Below are 25103 nucleotides of genomic sequence, written 5' to 3'. Positions count from 1 at the left end.
TGACCTGAGATTTGATGCAAGTCACAATTTATTTAGCGGCCGGTATTCTGCTCTCGGCCGCTGATGGTGTATTGTAGTTTATACAATTATGATAAGAAACTGTAGCAGGCAACAGGCATCAGGTTGATAAGAAGAACTGATGTATTTATTGAACGCGAATAACATCAACAACTAATAATGTTTTGAAATTATAAATTTGCCCATAATAATTGTATAACATTATTCATCAAGCGCAAAGTGCAATTAAACGCTCGCCCGCTGTTGGGTATTTTATATTTAGTAACACCTTAATACCATCATTTTTAAACGGAGAACTCTTTTTGTTAAGTGTACGTGCTTGAAGTAATGTTGCTCTTATTTATATAAGACTACTTGCTATACAGCCAGTGTCATGCGAAAATAGATCTTATTTCAGTAAATAACATTACTTCGGCATTGTAAAATTGCGTATTGTATGATTATAATATATAGACATTTATTAATGTACTGATATCTAAATCAACTTATGATTTTACCGGTATTATGGCATTGAACGCGTGTATAAAGGCACATATACTATTCTTATTAAATCATATTAATACTTATACTAATTTAAGTCATCACATAATCAGATTGCGCACTGCGTGTAATCAGATTATCACCTTAAAACGATTCCGATGGATTATTAAATCGAGCTTACTATTCAAATCAGTGATTCCTTGTGGTACAATCAAGCATGGGATAATGGCAGACATACCCATGGCACAGTTCATGATTTATTTTATGTAGCTCACAGCCGAGGATCGAACCAATGGTATCTGATATTTTGAAGCGGATATGTTGCCACTAGGCTATACGAGGTTTCAAGAATGAACATGGGTCAGTTACTCTATCGGTATAGAATCTGACGGTGTTTACAACATGATACAGAAGCATAAATATTACGTATCTGAACATCATTCTTTCATGTTAGTTTGAAAAAGTATGTGTATTTCTAGGTCTTTGATGTGCTGATTTAATTTTATTTGTTTACCTTACAGACTCTGGAAAATGGCCCTGAAGCAGATGAGACGAATTCCACACCAGAAACTGAGGAAATGTCAGATAACCGTTCACCAGACTTGAGTTTCGAGAACGAGGCAGATGGTTTGTTGGTTGAAAGCAGTGCATCACTACTAGACGTATCTCTAAGAGTGAGTTGTTTTATCGTTATACAAAATGTTGTTGAATAAAGATAATTTGAAACAAGATGCGTTTGTGAAACACAATGTCCCCCTAAATAATGTTTGACCTTGAAGGATGACCTTGACCCTTCACCACTCAAAATGTGCAGCTCCATGAGATACACATGCATTTCAAATATAAAATTGCTAGCTTCAATATTGCAGAAGTGACATTACATGAGCAATTTTGACCCATATATTTGACCTTTAAGGATGACCTTGACCTTTCACCACTCAAAATGTGCAGCTCCATGAGATACACGTGCATGCCAAATATCAAGTTGCTATCTTTAATATTGCAAGTGTATTCATAAAATAAGCGATTTGGGCCACATATATTTGACCTCTGACCTTGAAGGATGACCTTGACCTTTCACCACTCAAATTGTGCAGCTCCATGAGATACACATGCATGCCAAATATCAAGTTGCTATCTTCAATATTTCAAAAGTATTAATAAAATAAGCGATTTGGGACAAATATGTTTTACCTCTGACCTTGAAGGATGACCTTGACTTTGACCTTTCACCACTCAAATGTGCAGCTCCATGAGATACACATGCATGCCAAATATCGAGTTGCTATCTTCAATATTGCAAAAGTATTCATAAAATGAGCAATTTAGGCCACATATATTTGACCTCTGACCTTTCACCACTCAAAATGTGCAGCTCCATGAGATACTCATGCATGCCAAATATCAAGTTGCTATATTCAATATAGCAAAAGTTATTGCAAAATGTTTAAGTTGGCGCAAACCAACCAACCAACAGACCAACCAACAGACAGGGCAAAAACAATATGTCCCCCACTTCTATAGTGGGGGACATAAAAAAATATTTGTAGTTCAAGGTCGCGGTGTTGTAGTGGATGAGATATCCGCCTAGCGATCGGGTGTTAGTGGGTTCACTCCTTACTTGGGAAGCATTCTAATTATCTCCTCCATGGACACCAAGTACTGGTTCTTCCCAGGAAACCGACTCGATAATGTCCATGTCTGCCTACCATGCTCGAAAGGGCACTTGGCAGTATAAATAGATAGTTGTTTTTCATGCTCTTCCCATTTTTAAAGAAAAAAACTGAAGAAGTTATCAGTTTGGTGATGCCTTAGTAAAATACAGAAAGACCTATAATCTTTACTTCAAACTGCATTTACTTTGCTTGTAAAAATGTATTTATTTATTTCAGCTCCATGACTATGGAAGGTTTACACCAGTACCCGCCATAATCCGTCATCAGTGTGAACAAGTGCAACCGGAGCTGATTTCTGTGGTTACTCAAACCGACGATACGAGAGTTCCCAGAAGTATATCAACCCAGACTTCTACTGAAACGTCGACAGTTGGGATACAAGTGGATCGGCCTAGCTTCACCTTTGAGGATATAAGGGATGATGACGATAAGGTGTTGTTCTACACTGGTATCCCAACTGCTGGAACTTTTGAGTGTTTATTTGATGAGGTCAGTGTTGGAATGAAAGCAGGGTTAGCACGAAAAACCTGTCCCCGGAAAATAAAGTGTGTTTATAAACTGAAAATAGTCATGCTAATATAAACTGGAAAAGTGGCTCCTTAAAACTAGTACAAATTAAGTTTGATAAGAAGCTGAACAAGTGAACTTTGTGAGAAATTCAGTATACAATTTAACTAGAAGTGTTTGACCATTGCATGTATGTATAAGTAATATACTATGTAATTATGTGAATAATACTTAATTTCACATTTTACAGTCAGCTTTCATTTGTGAAAATAAAATTGTTACTGATTATTATTTTCTTGTCTCATATTCCATACAAACATTTTCAGGCAAAAAAAGAAAATTGTGTTTCTGCGTTTGTGTGTTTGTGCCAATATATTTATACATGTTTTCTTGCTTGAAAGCAGTTTTGTAAGACCAAACAAATTATAAGACTGAAATTCTGATAAATATTGTACTGGATTCAAGTTTACATACATTAATTGACACAGAGCGTTGAAAACACAGATTTCTTTTGTATACCTAAGTAAATGTTTGTCTTTAAGGTTTAGTACTGCTACTGAAGACTTAATCAACAGTTAATTTATAATTGGGAGCAATAAACCCGTCAAGAATATTTATGCCCCCGAAGGAGGGCATATAGTGATCAGACTGTCTGTCGGTCTGTCCGTCCGTCACACTTTGCGTTTAGGTTTCGAAAAATCCTCATAACTGCTATGTCGCTTTGGATAGCAATTTCATATTTGGCATGCATGTGTATATGGACAAAGCTTTTCCATACGCACACAAATTTTGACCCCTGTGACCTTGACCTTAAACTAAGGGTCCGCGTTTAGGTTTCGAATATGCATTTAGGTTTCGAAAAAAGCTCATAACTTCTATGTCGCTATAGTGATCGGACTGTCTGTCGGTCTGTCCGTCACACTTTGCGTTTAGGTTTCGAAAAATGCTCATAACTTCTATGTCGCTTCAGATAGCATTTTCATATTTGGCATGCATGTGTATATGGTCAAGGCCTTTCCATATGCACACAAACTTTGACCCCTGTGACCTTGACCTTAAACTTAGGGTCCGTGTTTAGGTTTCGAAATATGCATTTAGGTTTGGGAAAATGCTCATAACTTCTATCAAGCGTATATAGGGGGCATAAGTCATCCTATGGTGACAGCTCTTGTTTAAAACCAAGATTTCTGATACAAGTAGCAACACCTGCAGAGTACTTGTCAGATGTAAAGCAGAAGTCATACCAGCAAAGCTTCCAAGGTGTCTATTAACTCAATGGGGTTCTGAAATGATCTATACTTGGACAAAAAGCATTGTGCACAGATTTTTAATAAGATGCAGCTGTTGATACCTCTGTGTTGATTTTCTTAATTTGGTTCATGCTTGCCACTCATTAATTTCATATCATTTTAACATTTTGAAACAGATTATTATCGTAAACCCTTCGGTTTTTCTCCAAACACAGGTAAGGTAATAAGTGATGGATAATAACATAGCAAAAGTTCTTTTTATGATTTATCATTTTAAGAGCAAATCAATTTAGCGGAATAACAATTGACAATCACGTTGTGATGGTATTAATGAACCGTACACAAATCGTTGAAAAGCATTCTACATGTACTACTGTAAAATTCATAATATGAACAGTTGATAAATATTTATACATTCATACACTTTTATGTACAATATTTATATGCTTTGTAGAGCTAAATGACTATTGAAACATAAAAAAGGAGGGACCTCAATGATGTCCTGTACTGTTGTTACTTAAATTATTTTCTGATCTGGCGTTAACTTTTGTTATTTAACCCTATTCCACTTGGAAGCACAGTGAAAACAGCATAAAACCAGAACAGCATGCTAGTAACTCGCAGTCTGTTCAGGTTTTATACTGTTTGCTGCTCATCAGTATTTAAGGGTTGGAAATGAAGCCTTTAAAACTTAAATTTAGTAATAAAGGTACTTTATTACATTTAACTTTTTAAGGAACTACAAAAGCTTGAAAATACATATTTAAGAAGTAAAGGGTTAATCTCTAGAGAAAAGTGAGACATCAAAATTATAAAAACATATTCTAGGAGCAAGGGTAAGCTTGCGAGAAATTCACAATTGTGATCTTAAATTCATATTTGTTACTATTCTTTAAAGATTGCACTCAATTTCTTTTAAATCTTTCAGTCTCTTGTTTCAGTAAAATTACTTCACCAAAATTGGATGCAGTTACACGTAATTTTCTTTCATCTTCCCAAAGTACGTTCTTTCCCTGACCTCTGGTTAATTTTTCAATACTTTGGCATTCAAGTTCATCCATTTGTAGCATATCCATCATTTTCGACATTTTATCCTTCACAGTTTCACTATTCAGATCTACGCTATCACTAAAGTTATATCCAATTTCTATAAACTTTGGTAATTTCACCTCTTCCTTCTCTTCTACAAAGTTCAAAAGCCATCCAGCTGTTGGGTTGCATATTTTCGAGTTTTGAACGGAAACTGTTCTCATTTACAGAAATCGCAAGAAGTTCTTTTCTGGTGTTATTTTCGACTGGCTCTAATTTTGACTCAAAGGTATGTTTCCGAAATGTAAATTCGCTAGACTTTTTAGGCGTTCGCTTTCTTTTCCGGGGATTATTAAATCTGTCCCACACGCATTTTTTTGAGGTTGATCTTAGAGTGCCGTCCTTCTTTTTAGCAGTGAGATCAGAAAGGGCATACATAAATGCACCAATATGGATACATGCTTCTCCGCTCCTGAAAATATATAAACATAATAATTAGACATACTTTCAAACTGCACTTTTTTTTTTGCTCGAGCATCTAAATTTTGATGAAAATTTCCCAGAAACTGGTCCATCCCGAGAATAGCTTGTGACCAGTATATAGATCTATGAAAATGATTGGTATAATGCCGATTCGGGGATCGTAACTACTAGTTCTTCTTGAATGCTCTGAGGGTTTATGAGTACATTCGTACACCTCACAACCCAGAGGGTAAATATAGCTGGGAGTTGGATTATTGCAACTAGGATTGTAACAGAGGCATGTCTCTTGATAAATTATTTATAACCTCGTTTCAATATTGCAAGAACTTATATGAAAAACTGTGTACACTCACCCGGCTGTGCAATTACATTCCGCTGAATGAACCTGTCCAGTGACCTTTGACAGACAGAGCCACACACTGTGATCTGGGTTTTCTTTCACATTTGCACTCGGTAGTGATGGTAATACTTTGCATTTAACAAAACAATGTTCCCATTTGTCACTTATGTCATGGTACAAAATACTGTGTTTATGTCTGTAAACATAATACAATTTTTTGATCTCAATTGTTTTTGTGTGTTCATTTTCAGCACAAAATAATTGTAGATGTCACTATCTATTAATGTAGGAAAGTCCATTAAGTCACTACTCAACGTTTTTAATACATCTGGATGTGGCAGCTTTTCACCGAGTGGCGTAAAAAGTTTTTCTGTTTTCCTTTTTTCATAATTTACTTCCGCATTCCTGTGCAGCTGTCGATCATTTAATCCTAGCTTTTGTACGCCTTTTGTCCTCAAGACAAGTTCATTCTTATTCCCTGACACATAATGATTATGAAATCGTAAATAATCCTTCAATTGTGCAACACTTAATTTGTCAATTTCGATGTCAGACAGATAACGATCGTTTTCTTTCTCATTCGACGCCATTGTTACTGGAAATCAATACTACCCAGCGATTCAATCGCACATTCTCGGCCCTTTCCGTCAAACATCGGATAAGTATTATGATAATCTGCGAGGGGTACCGAATGCCAGCGATTGAGAACCTCCAATTCCGGAGAATACTCAGGGGAGATATGCGACTTTCCGAAAAGGGCTCAGTGGCCTCCCTTATTCTAGAAGATGCCCAAGGGAAGTAACTGCCGTGAGGAGTTTGATCTAAAGTTTGCGAATGGGAGATATAGGCCCGACAATTCGAGTAAAATTACATACGCAAATTTGAATTAAAAAATAGTCATGAGGATGTTAAGCAGCCTTTTATTAAGTGGGTCTTCAACTGTCGGGTCCAAGTGCCCGATAATCGACTTTGGGACCCGACAATCGACTAAAGACCCAACAATACGGCGGTAAAATGGACGTTTGACCCACCATTTTACCCAATCTGAAACTATATATATATATATATATATATATATATATATATACGAATACCTTCAGTAAAAATGTCAATACAACAAGGATGATCAGTTTTTAGATGTTTATTAAAATGTATTATACTAGTATACCATGATACACACTTTCTAAAATAAATAAAACCTACATATATTGTCACAAATTACTAAAATGTATTATCACAGATTCATGATAAAATATGGACGGTCCATCGCTCTCAACAAGTACAAACTTTAAACACATTCCCATGCTCTCATCATCAGTCTATCCGTATTCACCAATCCATTCTTAGACTTAAGAATAAATCGTAGACTTAGATGCAAGAAAAATCTTCTATCATTTGAATATATACAGGCTTTCACTGGTGATAATGTCCTCAACAAAATGTTCTATATGAAGAATGATGTAGATAGAGGGCGTTAATAAGTTGGACTCAAAATTAAAGCAAATCTTAAATATTACAATTAATCCTTTCCCACTCAGAAGCAAAGTGAAAATGGCTATGTGCAAACAGCATAAAACCAGAACAGCCTGCGAGTAACTCTCAGTCTGTTCAGGTTTTATGTTGTTTGCTGCGCATCAGTATCTAAGGGTCGGAAATGAAGCTTTTAAAACTTGAATTGAGTAAGGAAGGTTTTTAATAAATGTAACCTTCTAAGAGACTACAAATGCGTCAAAATATGTATCGAAGTGGTAAAGGGTTAAAATAATATTATTTATTCTTAGACTCAAGTCTATGAATTGTTTGGTGGGGATAGAGGCCCCAGTTAGCCCTCAGTCTCTCTAGCGGTTTTTCATGAGTGAGGCCACGTACACCCACACAGAGAGGACAGAGTTTGGATAAGGGTGCACGTAGACGGCCAGCGCAAACTCGATCTCGTTCGACTCGTGACCGTGCACCCCAGTGGCATACACTGTCTCCACGATCGGATCCACTTCAGTGAACGGCATGTTGATTGGGAAACCTGACACCTGGAATTATAAAGGAATATAGTGTTTCTTTTTCTTTAACATTATGTGTATAGTTAAGATTGTTCAGAAAAAAATCCTGCCCAAAAATTTTAAGGTTTTCCACTTAAATTTAACATAAAAAGCCCACAATTCGTTCTTAAAATAAGAGCATCTCATAACGGGTGCCAACGCCCGGCTGCGGGTGCAGTTTTGAATAAATGAAAGCTTGTCAGAATTTTTTTTAGAGGTCACAGTGACCTTGACCTTTGACCTAGTGACCCAACTATAAGTGTGGTGTGTAGAACTCATCAAGGTGCATCTACATATGAAGTTTCAAAGTTGTCGGTGGAAGCACTTTGATTTAAGAGCCAATATTAAGGTTTTAGCACAGCAGTGGCAGATGCTGGACGGCGGATGACGAGTTCGCTATGACAATTTCTCTCCGAAAACAGCTGAGCTAATAAAATAATAACAATTTAAAATGAAAATAATGAAAGGGATTATCTTGAATCATCAGAATCTGTCATTTCATACTTATTACTGTCAGAAAGCACTATTAAATAATAATGAAAAACGTACTTGTGTACTGAATAGAAAAGTACAGTATGGATTCAAAATGGGACTTGTTCTTGTTGTTCTTGAAAAAATGGGGCTTATGTATGAGAAAAGTGTCAACCCAAATTAGTCTGTGAAGACTGCAGAGTGGATACGTCCTTTTAATAAAATCCATGAACTGCACAGGCAAATCTGGCTCTACACTTTACACACATGCATTCAGCCCTGTTTTCCCAGAGTGAGGCACATGGAGACTGACTTTGTAGACAGAACAACAAGAGGGCCATGGGCCCTAAGGCGCTCACCCAAGACCCTAAAACTATTCTGATGAGTTGGAGTTCAAAATAATTAAAGTATTTTATGAAACATATATATAACATTTCTAGGCCATTTTTATTTTTACCAAGAATGAGATATCTTTTAAAGAAATGTTCTGACCCAGGTTCATAAAGATTTGAAAAAGATTGTTACTTCTAGAGTTTACACATGCTTTCTTATTTGACCTTGAAGGTGACCTACTTTTTTAGTTCACATGACCAAGTTTCCAACTCAGCCAAGATTTTATTGGGACAAAGTTCTGACCAAGATTCATTAATTTTGGCCGATAAATATGGCCATTAGATTGTTAACAAGGTTTTACTAAAGCCATATAAGGAAAACTGCCTGCCCCCTGGCTGCCAAAGCTTTCAACAGACTTGAACAATTTTCAAATTTGGCCCATACATAATTAGAATAAATTTTCTGAATAAGCTTCAAGAAGATTGGACTAAAAATGTAACTTCAAAAGTGATAACAGCCAAGAAATCATTAGAGCAACTGTCTGACAAAGATTGGACAATAAATTTGACTTCCGTTCTGTTTACAAGGTTTTACAACAGTCATGTAAGGAAAGCTGCCCTCTGCCCTGGTGGCCATGGTTTTCAACGGACTAGAACCACTTTCGAATTCAGCTGAAATGTCATTAAAAAAATGTTCAGTCCACATTTCAAGAAGATTGGACTATAATTTTGACTTCTAGAGTGTTAACAAGCTTGTTATCTAATTTGACCGAAAGATCTACTATTGCACATCATATGACCTTGTTTCAAACTCAGCCAAGATATCATTGGGACAAATGTTCTGACCAAGTTTCATGAAGATTGGACAATAAAATGTGGCCTAAAGAATGTTCACAAAGTAACTGTTGACAACGGACAAAGGTGATCACAAAAGCTCACCATGAGCACCACGTGCTCAGGTGAGCTAAAAAATTTAATGATGGGGATTGAGGCAAGTGCAGTTCAGGTTTCCATTGCCACTGTATAAACCTTGTAGGAGGAGAACGAAGCCTCCAGTTCCTTGATGTGGTCCTGATCGACACTCTTTCCCAGGGACTCTTCAAGCCTGGAATGGAACCAGAGCATATAAGCAAGTAAAACTAGAAATAGAGAATATGAGCAGGTAAAACTAGAAATGGAGAATATAAGCAAGTAAAACTAGAAATAGAGATTATGAGCAAGAAGAACTAGAAATAAAGAATATGAGAAAGTAAAACTAGAAACAGAGAATAGCAGCAAGTAAAACATAAAACAGAGAATATGATGAGCAGTGACCCTAGAAACAGAATATGAAAAAGTTAAACTAGAAACAGAGAATATTTGCAAGTGAAACTAGAAACAGAGAATATGAGCAAGTAAAACTAGAAATAAACAAGCAAATTCATTGAATTGATATCCCCCTCCAATATGCTTCTGGACACAAAAGGGTTATATTTGACAATCGAAAAAGCATTTTTAAAAGATACAAAGGGCCATAACTCCGTTATTAACAGATGGTGTACAAATGCCATTTGGCGTGCATCATCCTCTTATTCATATATATACTCATACCAAGTTTCAATGAAATCCGCCAAATCACTTCCAAGATATAGCTCCGGACACACACAAAAAGCATTTTTTCAAGATACAAAGGGCCATAACTGCGTTATTTACAGATGGTATACAATGCCATTTGGCGTGCATCATCCTCTTATCCATATATATATATACTCATACCAAGTTTCAATGAAATTCCCCAAAGCACTTCCAAGATATGGCTCCGGAAAGACGGACGGAAGGATGGACTGAAGGACGGACGGACAACGCAAAAACAATATCCCTCCGCCTATGGCGGGGGATAACAAGAGATGTGTTGGTCAGAAACACAATGCCCCCTATTGTGCCGCTTTGAATTGATTGACAATGTGCACATATTCTAAGGTTTCTTGGTATTCCTAATTGTATACCTAACTCTATTTGAAACCTATGGCTCAAACAACGAAATCTCGCTTACGCTTGCCTGCAACAAACTTTTTAATTGCCTGTAAGTATCACGTCTAGAATAGTCATTTATGTTTTCATGACAGGTTTGAGTCTCACAATCACTCAGACGTTGTTTAAAATGGAGCATGAATAAATCAATATCACCAACATCCTGTGAGACCCAAATAAAGCGGAACCCATATTTAAGAGTGCCAAACTGTCACAAGATACGCCCGTTTGTAAGTTTTGGACAACTTGATAACTACACCATGACCCATATTTGAACTTGACCTATATATCATCTCGACACAACTTCTGACCAAATGTGGTGAAGATCGGATGAAAACTACTTCAGTTAGAAAGCACACACCATGCTAAATCTTTGAAATGCACTATGTGACCTTGTGACCTAGTTTTTGACCTGGCATGACACATATTGTAACTTGACCTAGTTATCATTTAGATACAACTTCTGACCAAATGAGTTGAAGATCGGATGGAAACTACTTCAATTAGAGAGCGGACACCATGCTAAATCCTTGAAATGCAGTAAGTGACCCCGTGACCTAGTTTTTGACCCGGCATGACCCATATTCGAACTTGACCTACATATTGTCTAGATACAACTTCTGGCCAAGTTTGTTGAAGATCGGATGAAAACTATTTGAATTAGAGAGCGGACACTGCTGTGGACGCCGCCCACCCACCGCCCGCCAAGGGTGAAACTATAATACGTCCCGTTTTTAAAAACGGGCGTATAAAAACCTCATTTACATCCAAAGCCCAATTTCACCTTCCAATATCATCTAATGACTTTAACATTTTATAACAGTTTTTTTATATCAGGCATCTGGAGAAGTTTACACCAGTATTTTATACATTTTAAGTGATAAATGATGTACATTGGTAAACGGCCACATTCTCCTAAAGCTTAACATTTATTGACCGCAGTTTTAACACCCAAGAGGTACTTGCAAGCTTCTATTTGTGCACGCTCCACTTGATTTGGTCTTAAATTCCTTGTGAAATAAGATTATGCAAAAATCTATGGATTCTTGTCTTGGCCATGAAATGCTTACACTGAGCAAGATTGCAGAAAATGTTGTATGACAGCAAGTGGCTAGACATGATTGTTGCAGAAAAGCACCTGACATAAAACAAAAGCATCTAACACCTCAAACTTTGTGTTTGCAGAAAAAAATTGAGTTTCAATCTGCTCAATTGGCGTATCCAAAAACCTCTCACTCTGTGACCGCCTAACAATGTGACTCACAGTGGCAGGGTCTTCCTCATGATCTGGGAGCAGTGTCTGTTCCAGCGCGTGATGTAGCGGCTGCGCCAGTCCATGACCTTGTTCTTGAGCACATGCTGGATCTTCTCCTGTAGCTCCGTCACAAAGTCCTTGTCCGTCTGCAGATAGTACAGACGCTCTGGCTGGAACACACACACAACAACGCGTTTCATTTAAAGTGGCAAATAGTTATAAAAAGGTTAATGCATGTGTGTAAAGTGTCATCCTAGGTAAGCCTGTGCAGTGTACACAGGCTAATAAGGAATGACACTTACTGCTTTTATGGTATTTTTTGTTTAAAGGAAGCCATTTCTTAGCATAGATCCAGCCAAGGAGGAAAGTGTCCTTCATGATTAGCCTGTGAGGAATGCACAGGCTAATCTGGGACAACACTGTATGGCATGCATTAAGACCTGTTGTCTCAGAACCCCTAATGTAAATATATGTAATCAGTTTTCATTAGGCATATGGTACGTTGATTCCACCTGGAAAACCGTCCATAATCAAAGGTGCTTAGTTGAGGGTGTGGAAATTGTGCAATGCATAATGTGAGAGCAAGCAAATACACAATATGCAGTGCTGGTATGCATAAGCCCATTTTCCAAACAATTTGAAAATTGCGTCTGCTGTGATGAGTTACCTGTATGCTCTGCAGGCCAGGGTTGCGTCTGCTGTTGTTGAACAGTGGTTCCCAGCATGAGGTTTCAGTCAGGCTGTACATCATCTGATCTGGCTTGTCATACGGCTGAATGTTTGCCCAGATCTGAATATGTACACGCAGGGATTAATGACATAGCAGAATCGTTCTGCTGGTTGGGATTTTAACTGAAGTTTTGATTTACCGTTATTTAAATATTTACTATAGTATTGCTTTGGATTTATCTGCAGCCATACCGGTATTTGAAATGAAGAGCATTCTTTATTCATTCTGTGTTAACATAAAATTACAAAAACGTACATTCTCATTATTCACAATACATCCGATGCTACGCAGAGGGCAGGTGGCATCATTGGTGCGGAATCTCTCCCCAGAGGACGGATTCCAGATATAGTGGACGTTAGCCTCCTCTGTAAGTACGTAGGCAGTGGGACCCTCGGGTATGGCATTGCCGCAGATGAGCCATGCCTTGATGCCCATGTGCAGGAAATAGTTCACCAGAAGGATGGCATGTTCCTCCTCATCACCCGACAGCATGGCCAGAAATTGCTGGGCACAGATTTAGGAGGAAGATTTCAATTAAGGAGAGCTAAACATGATTGTAACATGATCTTTAAAATAAAATAATTTTAAACACATAATTAGATTTAATGTTATAATCTAAATAATACATTTCTGAAACAGCTTGTGGATTGATCCACAGTTGGGAGTTAAGTTAATCTTTTACCACTTAGATACGTATTTTCACGCATTTGTAGTCCCTTAGAAAGTTATATTAAATTTAAGACCTTTTTACTAAATTCAAGTTTTTAAGGCTTCATTTCCAAACCTTAAATACTGATGAGCAGCAAACAACATAAAACCTGAACAGACTGCGAGTTACTCGCAGGCTGTTCTGGTTTTATGCTGTTTGCACATAGCCATTTTCATTTTGCCTCCGAGTGGGAAAGGGTTAAGTATCATCTAAAAAAAGTTGGAAATTGTGTGCACTCACATCACAGGTGTTCCAGATATCACAGAGACCAGGGAAGATGGCTGCATCTGGCACGAACGGGATCAGACTGACGTACCTGGCCACCAACTCCTAAAAGCACAGCATAGGAGTTATAAGAAGTTATAAGGAGCAGCATTTTGGAACAAGAAACCGTCGAAGACAGGTGATGCTCCCCAAAGGTTTTTTGTCACAATATTGCACTATATATTCAGATAAAAGGAAACGTCTTGAGGGCACAGTAGTTGGGGGGGGGACACAAAAATTTTTTATAGAAAATTTCAAAGGGCCATAACTCTGTGAAAAATCATCCGACCAGAACCCGCTGATAATATGCACATCTCTTCTTGGTAGTGAAGCTTCCCATAAAGTTTCATTGAATTCCGGTCTTTAGTTGCTGAGAAATAGCCCGGACAAGAATTGAACTATATGTACAGTTAATGGAAAATTTCAAAGGGCCATAACTCTGTGAAAAATCATCCGACCAGAACCCGCTGATAATATGCACATCTCCTCTTGGTAGTGAAGCTTCCCATAAAGTTTCATTGAATTCCGGTCATTAATTGCTGAGAAATAGCCCGGACAAAAATTGTGCACGGACGGACAGACACACGGACGGACAGACGAAGCGGCGACTATATGCTCCCCCCAAAGATTTTTGGGTGAGCATAAAAACTGTGCAGTGCAGTCTGCATAGGCTTTTCAAGGACAACACTTCATGCAGATGCATTAAGCCCAGTTTTCCCAGAACCAGGCTCATAATGAAAGCCATAAGACCCTATTAGCATATGAGAAAGAAGGCTAGTAAGACATTCAAGCTCTCAACTGACAAGTTATGATTGCTTATTAATTCAGCACTACCTGTCTCATTACTTATCAGGATTTTAGGTTATATACTGTACAATCATTTATATTTGTCGACATAAAATTTTGAAATAAAAAAAAAAACTTTTGGTGAACATGCAAAATCATGGATTTATGATTTTTGAAAAAAGAGAAAGGAATTTACGCCAGTCATTTTCCATGTGTTTGTTTTAAATTAGTTGATTGGTAAAACCATGAAATAAACTAAAAATTACCATCCCTCAAATTATAATGATTTTACAGTAATAAACATCATTCTATAATGATCACTAATCTCGGCTACAAATTTCAATGATCGTAAAGAAAATCATAATTGTTCAAAATATCACAACTAATTATATGAATTATTAATAGCAATACAACTTTATAGAAGACTGTATTTGATGTCAATATTCAGTAAGAACAATTTGAACATTTAATTATGCCATCAATCATAAAAAAATAGCTGTGCTTTGCAGAAAAATATCTTTCTGTCTCTTATCACTCCCAAAGTATAATTGATAATCTAACAAAACAAACAGATATGAGCTTTGTTCTGGGAAAATGGCGTTTAATGCCTGTATATAAAAATTTGTCCCATCTGAGCAGTCTGCACAGACTTATCAGGGAAGACACTTTCCGTCTAAACTCAATTTTTGTTTGGAAGAGACTTATCTGTGATGCCACTTTCCACACAGGCATTAAGCCCCATTTTCACAGTGCCAAGTCATAGTCCCCATGTTCCCTAACTGTGACTTACTGGTCCCTTCCCAGTGAACTCATCTGGCGGATTGATTGGTCGGAAGTAGCGGGTGATAAACACTGACTTGAAGTTCACGTCTGTCACGAATGTTTTAAGTTCCCGCTTTGGTGTGAATCGACTTGAAATCTGCTCCTTCCATTGGTCAGCCTGGACCATTGTTGCTTCATCCTCATTGGTTGAGAACTACAAAGATTAAATAAGAAAATATGTTAAATGAAGTAAATTCATCTAACAATGATGTGTTAATTATTATTTTTAAACAAGACCTGCCAGTAAAGCAGCTATGCATACTCCAGGTCACAATAATGTTATTAATATCTTGAATTTGATTCTCAATATTTAACATAAAGGATATTTGTTGGATTTGGTGGACTATCGATTTTAATTCACGAGTGATCATAGAAAAAATAAATATTTTCTATGATCAAGAGTGAATTAAAATCGATTTTCCACCGAATCCAACAAATTTTATTTTTATTTTATGTTTTTTTTTCACCGTTTATATGCATTGTTAAAGAGTTTAACTAAAGAATTTCGCTGGGATAATGACATCATTTTGTAAAAAAAAATGATGCCATTTCACAGTAAACAGTGAAAATTATAGATTATTTTCACGGATAATTTTCACTGTTTGAAAAAGTGAAATTATCAGTTTTAATTCACTGATATTTTTCTATAAACCACCAGAAAGCATAAAATAAATTATAATTATTAACTTAAACATTGAAAAGGGACACTTCTTAAAAGTCATATTATTAAAGGCCCAAAATTTAACCCTTTGTAGTCCTTTAGAAAGTTACATTTAATTAGAAAGATTTCTTACTAGATTCTAGTTTTAAAGGTTTCATTTCAAACCCTTACATACAGATGAACAGCAAACAGCATAAAACCTGAACACACTGTGAGTTACTTGTACGCTGTTCTGGTTTAATGCTGTTCACACATAGCCATTTTAACTATGCCTCTGAGTGGGAAAGGGTTTACTACAATTGCGATTCGACTGGTATCATGGCCAAATATGTTATAATTTTAATTGAATTTTAGTGAAGATTGGATGAAAAATGAGAAATGTAAAGAAGGAAAATGGTTTGAATTGACAATATTCCATAATTCAAGGGCCACATAGCAACAATTTTTGATGAGATTTAATAAATTATCAAACAAAACCTAGATATAAAGCAAACATATCAGCAAATTATCGTTTAGATTTGTTATAACATGATAAAAACTGTTGGAATTTTGCAGAATATTTCAAATAATTCATGGACTGTAACCCTACAATAACAATAGACTTACAATAGTTACTGAACGTGTTTTTAAAAGAACTTAAGAAATCTGTTGACCATAAAGAGAGGAGACAAAAGTTCTCCGTGATCTCCTCACAGCATGAGCAAACCAATATATCTCACCTTCTACAAAAATGACCTTATCCGATTGGCTTAGAGTGGTCACGTGCCCATGGAGTATTGTCCATTAACCCCGAGTAATTTGCATACTACTTGAGTAATCAAGTAGTCAGTTGAAATATAATCGTCACACCGTTAGTAACTGACGGTGTATGGGATATACACCCTCAGTAATTTAATAACATACTAATAACATTCTGTCATTATCTATGTTGGTCATAAAAAATGAGACAAATTTGCATCTGTCATTTTCAGATGAGTTAACGTTAAATTCGTAGATTAGTCAACCCAGAAAATCACAAAAAATGTCCAAGAAACAATAATGATTTTCAGTAAGCTAAATTTTAGATTTAAGCAATTGAGTTCAAATATTTCTTTGCCCCACCCTTTCTTTCACGGGTTCAGGCTGAGTGAGGGGTGGTTGTATGGAGATGAAAAGGCCCAGAAGGGTCTTGAGGTCCTTGTTGATCCCGATGTCGTCTGGCCCGTGGCTCAAACCCTCGTACACGTAACCAAGCAACACTGGTGGGGCGTTCACACGAAATGTGCCATCAATCTAAAATGAAGTTTTTTTTACAGTGCAGGGCCTGGTTACCCAACACTTGAACAGCCAGTTATTAATTTTTGGATCAAGTTATTTATGTGACTATATTGTTAGCCCTTTAATATAGGTGATATTTAAATAATATGCACACGTTAAATAATAAAATTGATTTTAAATTGCATATATTTTGGTGTGATATAAACAGACTGTTGCTTTAACTGGCTGTTAAAGTTTTGAGCAAACACACACAATGGGATGGAAATAAGCTGGAGTCTTACCAATAGCCCCTATAATTTGTGGTAGACCTAGATTTCCTGCAAAAACAGACATATTCTGTATCATAAGTTTCATAAGAAAGAGAAGGGCCGCTGTTGCCAAAATGTTAGCTTTCATCCTGATAGTGGACCTTGAAATTACAAAGCAGGACTTTATTAGACCTTTCTTCTTTATTTCTAAATATTTTGATGCAGGTAGAAATTTTAAAAGTTAAACATGCTGAGGTAAAGGTGAACAAATTGTTCTGTATTACCAAAAGTCTTTTGTTTCAGATAACGTTTTCAATCCTTGAAAAATACTGCTGCTTGAAGCATCATGGGTAACTTGGTATATTAACATATCATAAAACCGATATCTAAATAATGATATTGACATAATATCATATAACTGTCAGCGCAATTGTGATTTTAACAAAAACTCATTGCTAATTTTTTATTTCATTCAGTTCATTGAAAAAATAATTTTCATAACATTAAACTTAAAAAAAAATTATTCATGACTCAATTCAGTGTATTCAGGTTACACTTTTCCTATGAAAAACGTATGCCCATAGGACCCAAATAAGCCAGTGTTATTAACCCTTTACCAATTAGATACCTATTTTGATGCATTTGTAGTCCCTTAGAAAGTAACATTTAATTAGATACCTTTCTTACTAAATTCAAGTTTTGCATATAGCCATTTTCACTTTGCTTCTGAGTGGGAAAGGGTTAATGGCCCTATTGGGAAAACTATAGGTACTGCCCCAATGGGAAAAATCAGCTTGAAAAACCCTGACATCGGGAAAAATCTTCCGATTTGATATTTTTAATTGCTTGGTACTTATTTGCACAAACCTATCGAAACAAAATTCTAGTCTTTTTTTTACATGTTCAGTTTGGGTGCTTATTTTGTTTGTTCACTTGCAGATAATGAGCGTTTGGAACCTAATTGAAACAACTTTCCATTATTTTGGGAATTTTTCGGACAGCGATCAGGAATTTTTAAATTCTTCCTGGTTTGGGAAAGTGCCTTTAATGGGTACTTTATAAAGAAAGAAATTGTTGTAAGCACGGCCATCCTTCAAAAATGGACCTACCTTTCCATTGAAGTATATGGTGGTGAAGGGTATTTTGAGACTGCCCAGCCATTTCTTCTCAATCCTCTGATGGACCATGCGACCACGCTCCCGGTCATCCTGAAACAACGACAACATCGAGAATCAGTTAACTTGATATATGCCACACTAAACTGTAGGGGTAATACATTAATTCATCTGCCTCAGTCTAACAACTGTGTGACAATTGAGCCTTGCTCTTGGAAAACAGGGCTTAATGCAAGGGTGTAGTGTCAGCCCAGATTATCCAGTGAAATCTGCGCAGTTTAATAAAGGATGACACTTTCCGCTATTATGGATTTGTTTCTTTAAAGGGAGTCTCTTTTAAACAAAAAATCCAGTCTAGGCAAATAGAGTTATCCCTGATAGGCCTGTGAAGACTGGCATATCTAGGACAAAACTTTACCTACCTGCAATAAGCTCCTATTTAGCAGAGTATAGCTCATTTATAGTAATATTTGTTGAATTCGGTGGAATATCGATTTTAATTCATGAGTGATCATAGAAAATAATACTTTCACGAGTGGCACAGCCACGAGTGAGAATAAATATTTTCTGTGATCACGATATTCCAACGAATCCAACAACTTTTTTCTTTTTATTTTTATGATTTTTTTACCGTTGATTTACAGTGTAAATGAATTTAACTGGAGAATTTTGCTGAAAAAATGACGTCATTTCGTCACAAAATGATGTCATTTCACCTTAAAACAGTGAAAATTATTGATAATTTTCACTGTTATTTTGCATTGTTTGAAATGGTGAATTATCAGTTATAATTCACTAATATTTCTCTATAAACCACCGGAAAGCATAAAATAAAACATGTTATTTAAAGTCTTTTGATAAACATGGGGAAGGCTGAGCACAGCCAAGCGAGGCACTTCTCAGACTCTCAAAATTTTACCTTATGTGTTTAAACTTACTAAGAATTTACTAAAAATATAACATGTGTGATATTATGCGTTCATCACAGAAACATGTGTATAATAGATTTGTAAATATTGTAATGTTACTTCTTAATTTTTACTACAGCTTCAAAGAAGGCAGAGTTGAAAATGAATAGATGAACAAAGAATATTACATTCCCAATGACCTCTTGAAGCACAAGCTAATGGGCTACTGCTGTGTTACACAGGCTTTAGTATATATTAGCAAAATATAAATCCTATATAAGTACTCGTTATATTTTCCAAATAACGAAAAGCGTTACAAACGTTTTTAATACTTGGATTGATCATCCTTGCTTAAAAGTACTTTTCAAATGTTTTTGTCAGGAGTCACTAGTTAAAATAAAATGTATAAATTATTTTTTAAATCTATGACAAAATTTTTGAAAATCATCATTTCACTAAACTGTGAACAAGTCCCTTTAACTTAAGAAAAATCAAGATTTTTAATTGTTTATTATTTTTGGGTCACAGTGACACAAACACAGTTAATATTGACTAAATAAAAACTGTAAAATTCTAACATAAAAGAATACAAATTACATAAAAGCAAACTTACCTCCTGTATGTCTACAACAACTTCATCGAAGATATTCAAGAAGACGGCATCTGGCACAGTCTGCAGGTTGCCAGGTGAATAATCATCAAATGGAGCCCTGCAAACAAAGTCACCTTAAATAGGGGAAATATATTTTAGCAGCTTCTTGGAAAAAACAAATCTTAATGCATGAAAGTAGTTTTGTTCAAGATCAACCAGCGCAGTCCGCACAGATTCATATTGGACTACATTTTCCACTTTCATGGAATTTTTCGTACCAAGAAAGTCTCTTCTTAATGAAAATCCAGTCTAGGCAAAAAGTGTAGTCCCTTATTAGCCTGTGCAGATTGAACAGGCTAATCTGGGTATATACTTTACGCAAATGCACTTAGCCTGCTCATCAATTAGCATGGCTCATTTTTATATCAAATATGCAATCACAATTATCTTTCAATTAGCGTCCCAATTTCAAGATTTCTGAAGAAAAAACAATCAGCATTCCATTAACACTTCAAATGTTTCTCTGATTCATGTTAATCTTTATAAAATAAGTTTATCTTTGCTTATCAGTACTCAAGAGGGTATTCATCTAATAGTCAAGATGGCGAAGTCCATGCCAAAACAGGTATTTTTTGCCTTTTTAATAACCTTTATTACTTTTGTTAATTTCTTAGTTGTCGCTCATTTTCCAGCAATATCAGCAAGAAAATTATAAGCCTTGATTTATAATAATATGCGCTCTTTATCTTGTCTTCGATCGCTACAAAATTTCTAAGCACGATCACACAATTACAGCTTCCACTAAAAAAATATGTGTAGGGAGTAAAGTCGAGATGTAAAGGGAATATTAACACAAAATCAACGCTTATCACTTATTTTTATTTAAACAATGTCAGTACCCTTCATTTTTAATTTAAATAAAGAGTCCAATATTTTGTCCAGATTATGTTATACAAAGTCCTAGGCAACTTTGATAAAACTAAAATTAAATCTTCAATATTATGTGGTGGGATCTTTGCATTAATTTCAGGGCTTACTTTGCCATTTTCAAAATTAGCCATTGGCTAAAAATGTATAAATTCGGATAAAGAAAATTCTATGTGGCTGATTTTTTTTTTCCCATAAAATAGCCAAAATAAGATTTTTTCCAAAGTTAAGACAATATGGCTAAAGAGAATTTTGAGCTAGGGGAAGCCATGTGTTTTTTTCTGTTGATGTAAAGCCCTGCAACACCTACCTGAAAGGTACCTCCAGTTCCTCGTTAAAACTGGGGTTGGAGCCATCTCCAACTGAGGTTCTTATACAGTGGTGTTGGAACATGACCTCAACAAACGGACGGACCATTGTCTGCAAGATACAGAACAGGGAATTCAGGGATAGAAATAAGTGGTAGTCTGTTTGCCTCGGGCAAGTAGCTTTAGGCTGCAGCAAGTCAATTTCAAAAGATGTAAGTCTGAAAACTTTTCGGAACAGCTTGAATCATTTCCCCACAGTTTATCACCTTATTTTATATTATGGTTCAGGCTCATAAAAGGCACTTGGTTTGGGAACTTATTTTATGTCTGGGCCACCAAATATAGTTGCCTGTCTGTGCAACCTACCAAAAAACAAGAAATGTGTTTGTCAGAAACACAATGCCCCCTATTGCGCCGCTTTGAAATAAAATTTCAATATATCATTTGGCAGGTTTAGAAATTATCTCCCTTTAAAAGCTTATTACTTCCCTTGGATTGCATTTTTTGACTTTTGACCTTGAAGGATGACCTTGACCTTTCACCACTCAGAATGTGCCGCTTTATGAGATACACATGCATGTCAATATCAAGTTGCTATCTTCAATATTGCAAAAGTTATGGCCAATGTTAAAGTTTTTCGGACAGATGGACAGACTGACGGACAGTTCAACTGCTATATGTCACCTACCGGGGGCATAAAAAGAGAATTCACTGAGAAATCAACGCTGCCAGTAGGGAAAGCAACATAGAAGTTAAACACAAAAAATAATGCAGTAAATCAGAACTGAGATAACATAATAGCAGATGTTTTTTGTTGTATCATGATAACCATGAAAATAGAAGTTTTGATTGTAATTATATCTCACCTCCTACAAAAATGATCTGATCCGATTGGCTTAGAGCATTCACGTGCCCATAGTGTATTTTCCATACACCCCGAGTTATTTCCATACACCCCGAGTAATCGAGTAGTTTGTTGAGATATCATCATTACACAGTTAGAAACGGATGGCTTATGGGTTAAACACCCTAAGCACTAAGTCTTTCATACCATACTCCAGCTTTACTCTTGTATGGTATGAAATTACTGAGGATGTATATCCCATACACCATCAGTTACTTACAGTGTAACTAATAATAACAACTTTAAAATCTGCAGGTACAAAGAACACTGAAAAAGACTATTAGGAAAATGCCAAAGGGTTGATTGGATGCTTTTGAACTTGTAAGTTTTTGTTGAAAGCTATGAAAGCTCTTTAAATGTAACGCCAGCAATATCATCTGTTTCAGCACCAATATGCATTCTACCTGCAGCATATTCAGGGGTCTAAAGCTTACCGAAGAATGAAGTAACATAAAAGCAAAGATGTAAAGGCCAGAAAACACAAAACAGGGATCACAATGCTGCCAACGCACTAATCACCAACAACCATGCTCCCTATTGGTTTATTAACTGGGTTAAGATGGATGATTGATACATGCCATTTGAGACACAATCAGATTTTGTATTACCATGGTAATACCAACCATGACCCTGCATACAGTTCAAGGACAAAAGGTTCATACAAGAAACTGCATAAGATAAGAGTTGTATGTGGTGGTATAAGAAATTACTGCATTTTCCTTGCAGTTCCACAGATAGGGGAAGTTGAGGGCTTCATTATTACCAGTTATTATGTTTATTGTAAAATAAAAGTTTGACCTAATTTGGAACTTAACTTACCATACTTATCATACTCAACTTAAGACTAACCAACCTTTCATGATTATTATCACCAGAGTTGCATTAACTTTCACATTACGAGAAAAATATTTGAGGTCACTTAACCCTTTGCATGCTGGGAAATTTGTCGTCTGCTAAAATGTCGTCTGCTAAATTTCTAAAATTAGCATTTTCTTCGATTTTTTTTCAAAGAATACTATCAGAATAGCAAACAGTTTGGATCCAGATGAGACGCCACGTTCTGTGGCGTCTCATCTGGATCCAAACTGTTTGCAAAGGCCTTCACAACTCGGTTCCCGCACTGTAAGGGTTAACTTTGAATTAATTAAAAATCATTTGGATTTATGTAGTTTAACTGTAACTCATGTAAAATTTTGGAAAAACGAGTAACGAAATAACAAATTTCATACAGCAACGTCTGAAGTTAACAACAAAACAAAATAATGCAAACCATTAATTTTACCATGACATAATTTTATTGAAAAGAAGGAGACCATCAAAACCATCAGTAGATAGGAGAAATCATAATTTCATGAACATGTATTTATGAATGACTTCAATAGCATATATTTATTAATCACCTACTGGTAAAGATATGTCAATGTTAATACTGGTCCTAAATTGTGTATACAACAAATGTAATGCTATGTTCAATATCTTCTTTTTTTAAACTTGATTCAAAATAAACAAGAGCACTGCATAACCGGTGCCAACTCTGGCTGAGGGTGCATTTTTTAATAAATGAAAGCTTGTCAGAATATTTTTTTTTAAGAGGTCAGGGACCTTGACCTTTGACCTAGTGACCCAAATATGGATGAGGCGTGTAGAACTCATCAAGGTGCAGCTACATATGAAGTTTCAAAGTTGTAGGTGGAAGCACTTTGATTTTTTAGCCAATGTTCAAAACCTTGACAAAATGTTAAGGTTTTAGCACGACGCGGACGACAGACGACACGACGAGCTGGCTATGACAATACTTCTCCGAAAACAGCCGAGCTAAAAAGCATGAACAAGAATGAAACTGAATAAGCATCTTTGTGGGAAAACTATGCTTGTAAGCCATGTAAGTATAAACTCATCCCAGATTAGACAATCCATAAATATTGTAACACATTAATCTGGGACTATACTTTCTTCTTTTATGGATTTTTTTGTTAAAAGAAATTCTTTTTTTAAAGAAAATCCAATTAAGGCGGAAAGTGCTGTACCTGATGAGCCTGCGCTGACTGCACAGGCTTATGTGGGACAAAACTACGCACATGCATTAAGCCCAGTTTTCCCAGAAAAAGGCTTCACTGAATGATGATAATGACAGTGCTTGTTGCTGGAAGGAGCATGCTATGTGGTCACCTCGGATTCTGTACTTACAATGTGTTTGTAATCATCATAAAAACGCTGAAAATAGTCTTACATGTAATAAAACATTAAAACGCACTGACTTACAGCATTTTACCCGCTTAGGCACTCAAAAACAAACTGGAAATGGCTACATGCAACAAGCATTAAACCAGAACAGCTTGAAATAAATTGTGTAACCCTAGTACAGTAGGGTATAATATTGTGGGAAAAGTAAACAATAACATTTAAATAAAAATGGCTTCCTCGTTTTTCATTCTCATCTTCAAATTTATTTGATTTCAATGCTCTGTACGTACCTGAAAAAGATAGAAAATATATATGTTAACTTTATAATGTTTGTTCATCTTATTCAGATCGTCAATATAACACTATTATTATCATAGTTACAGTTAAAACACCGGAAAACAGAATGATGCGAATTACCGCTACTGGGTAACTGACAGCGAAAAAATGTCTTGGCATGGCTGTAGTTGTGCATAACGCGCATCAAGTTTTTAAAATGAAATTTTGGGGTAAAAAAGTGCGCCTTATACACAACTTTTTACGGTAATTAAAATAATACAAGATACCAAAACAGCAGAAGAAAACCTGATATTTACATGAAACACAAACACTAAGAGAATGCTTAAATGTGTAATGGTCTTCTTAAACCGGAGCAACTTTAATCTCTAGATGAAAAGAGTTAATACCAAAATGGTTTAATAATTATAAACTATGGAAAGCGTACAGCTGATCAGTCAATGATTTAAACACATAATGATCCTTTATATAAGAAAATTGACCCATAATATAATATTGCCTCACACA

At 36.0% G+C, this 25103-nt stretch overlaps 2 protein-coding genes and 2 long non-coding RNA genes across 12 annotated transcripts in view; 1 reads left to right on the top strand and 3 right to left on the bottom strand.

Annotated features, from left to right (window-relative positions):
* Nucleotides 1-551: 551 nt before the first annotated feature.
* Nucleotides 552-2929, top strand: LOC127873803 (uncharacterized). Its single transcript, XM_052417795.1, has 2 exons — nucleotides 552-1172; nucleotides 2391-2929. The coding sequence occupies exons 1-2, from the start codon at nucleotides 1077-1079 to the stop codon at nucleotides 2754-2756; spliced, it is 462 nt and encodes a 153-aa protein (XP_052273755.1). The 5' UTR covers nucleotides 552-1076; the 3' UTR covers nucleotides 2757-2929.
* LOC127873804 (uncharacterized) lies at nucleotides 575-1716 on the bottom strand. The gene is made up of 2 exons (XR_008046396.1): nucleotides 1554-1716; nucleotides 575-1426 (listed from the first exon to the last, which is right to left on the bottom strand). It is a non-coding gene; the product is annotated as an uncharacterized LOC127873804 (long non-coding RNA).
* Nucleotides 2930-4183: 1254 nt separating the features above from the next.
* On the bottom strand, nucleotides 4184-6843 carry LOC127874417 (uncharacterized). Its single transcript, XR_008046890.1, has 2 exons — nucleotides 5797-6843; nucleotides 4184-5432 (listed from the first exon to the last, which is right to left on the bottom strand). It is a non-coding gene; the product is annotated as an uncharacterized LOC127874417 (long non-coding RNA).
* Nucleotides 6844-6909: 66 nt separating this feature from the next.
* The window catches only part of LOC127873667 (coiled-coil and C2 domain-containing protein 2A-like), a 99254-nt gene continuing 81060 nt past the window's right edge, over nucleotides 6910-25103 (bottom strand). For 6 of the 9 annotated variants that reach the window (XM_052417582.1, XM_052417580.1, XM_052417585.1 and 3 more), the window contains 12 exons: nucleotides 24306-24332; nucleotides 21217-21326; nucleotides 20001-20097; nucleotides 18474-18572; nucleotides 16961-17131; nucleotides 15167-15352; nucleotides 13567-13656; nucleotides 12873-13121; nucleotides 12555-12677; nucleotides 11897-12057; nucleotides 9652-9727; nucleotides 6910-7810 (listed from right to left, as the gene is read on the bottom strand). In XM_052417582.1, coding sequence (XP_052273542.1) covers nucleotides 7622-7810; nucleotides 9652-9727; nucleotides 11897-12057; nucleotides 12555-12677; nucleotides 12873-13121; nucleotides 13567-13656; nucleotides 15167-15352; nucleotides 16961-17131; nucleotides 18474-18572; nucleotides 20001-20097; nucleotides 21217-21326; nucleotides 24306-24332 — 1578 coding nt within the window. In that variant the 3' untranslated portion in view covers nucleotides 6910-7621. The remainder of the gene's footprint in view (nucleotides 7811-9651; nucleotides 9728-11896; nucleotides 12058-12554; nucleotides 12678-12872; nucleotides 13122-13566; nucleotides 13657-15166; nucleotides 15353-16960; nucleotides 17132-18473; nucleotides 18573-20000; nucleotides 20098-21216; nucleotides 21327-24305; nucleotides 24333-25103) is intronic. The other 3 variants (XM_052417588.1, XM_052417584.1, XM_052417589.1) reach the window with 1 other exon arrangement.

Source organism: Dreissena polymorpha, chromosome 3 (assembly GCF_020536995.1).
Source record: "Dreissena polymorpha isolate Duluth1 chromosome 3, UMN_Dpol_1.0, whole genome shotgun sequence".
NCBI lineage: Eukaryota > Metazoa > Mollusca > Bivalvia > Myida > Dreissenidae > Dreissena > Dreissena polymorpha.
Note: the sequence above shows the minus strand (reverse complement) of the source record. Positions and strands in the feature narration are given on the sequence as shown.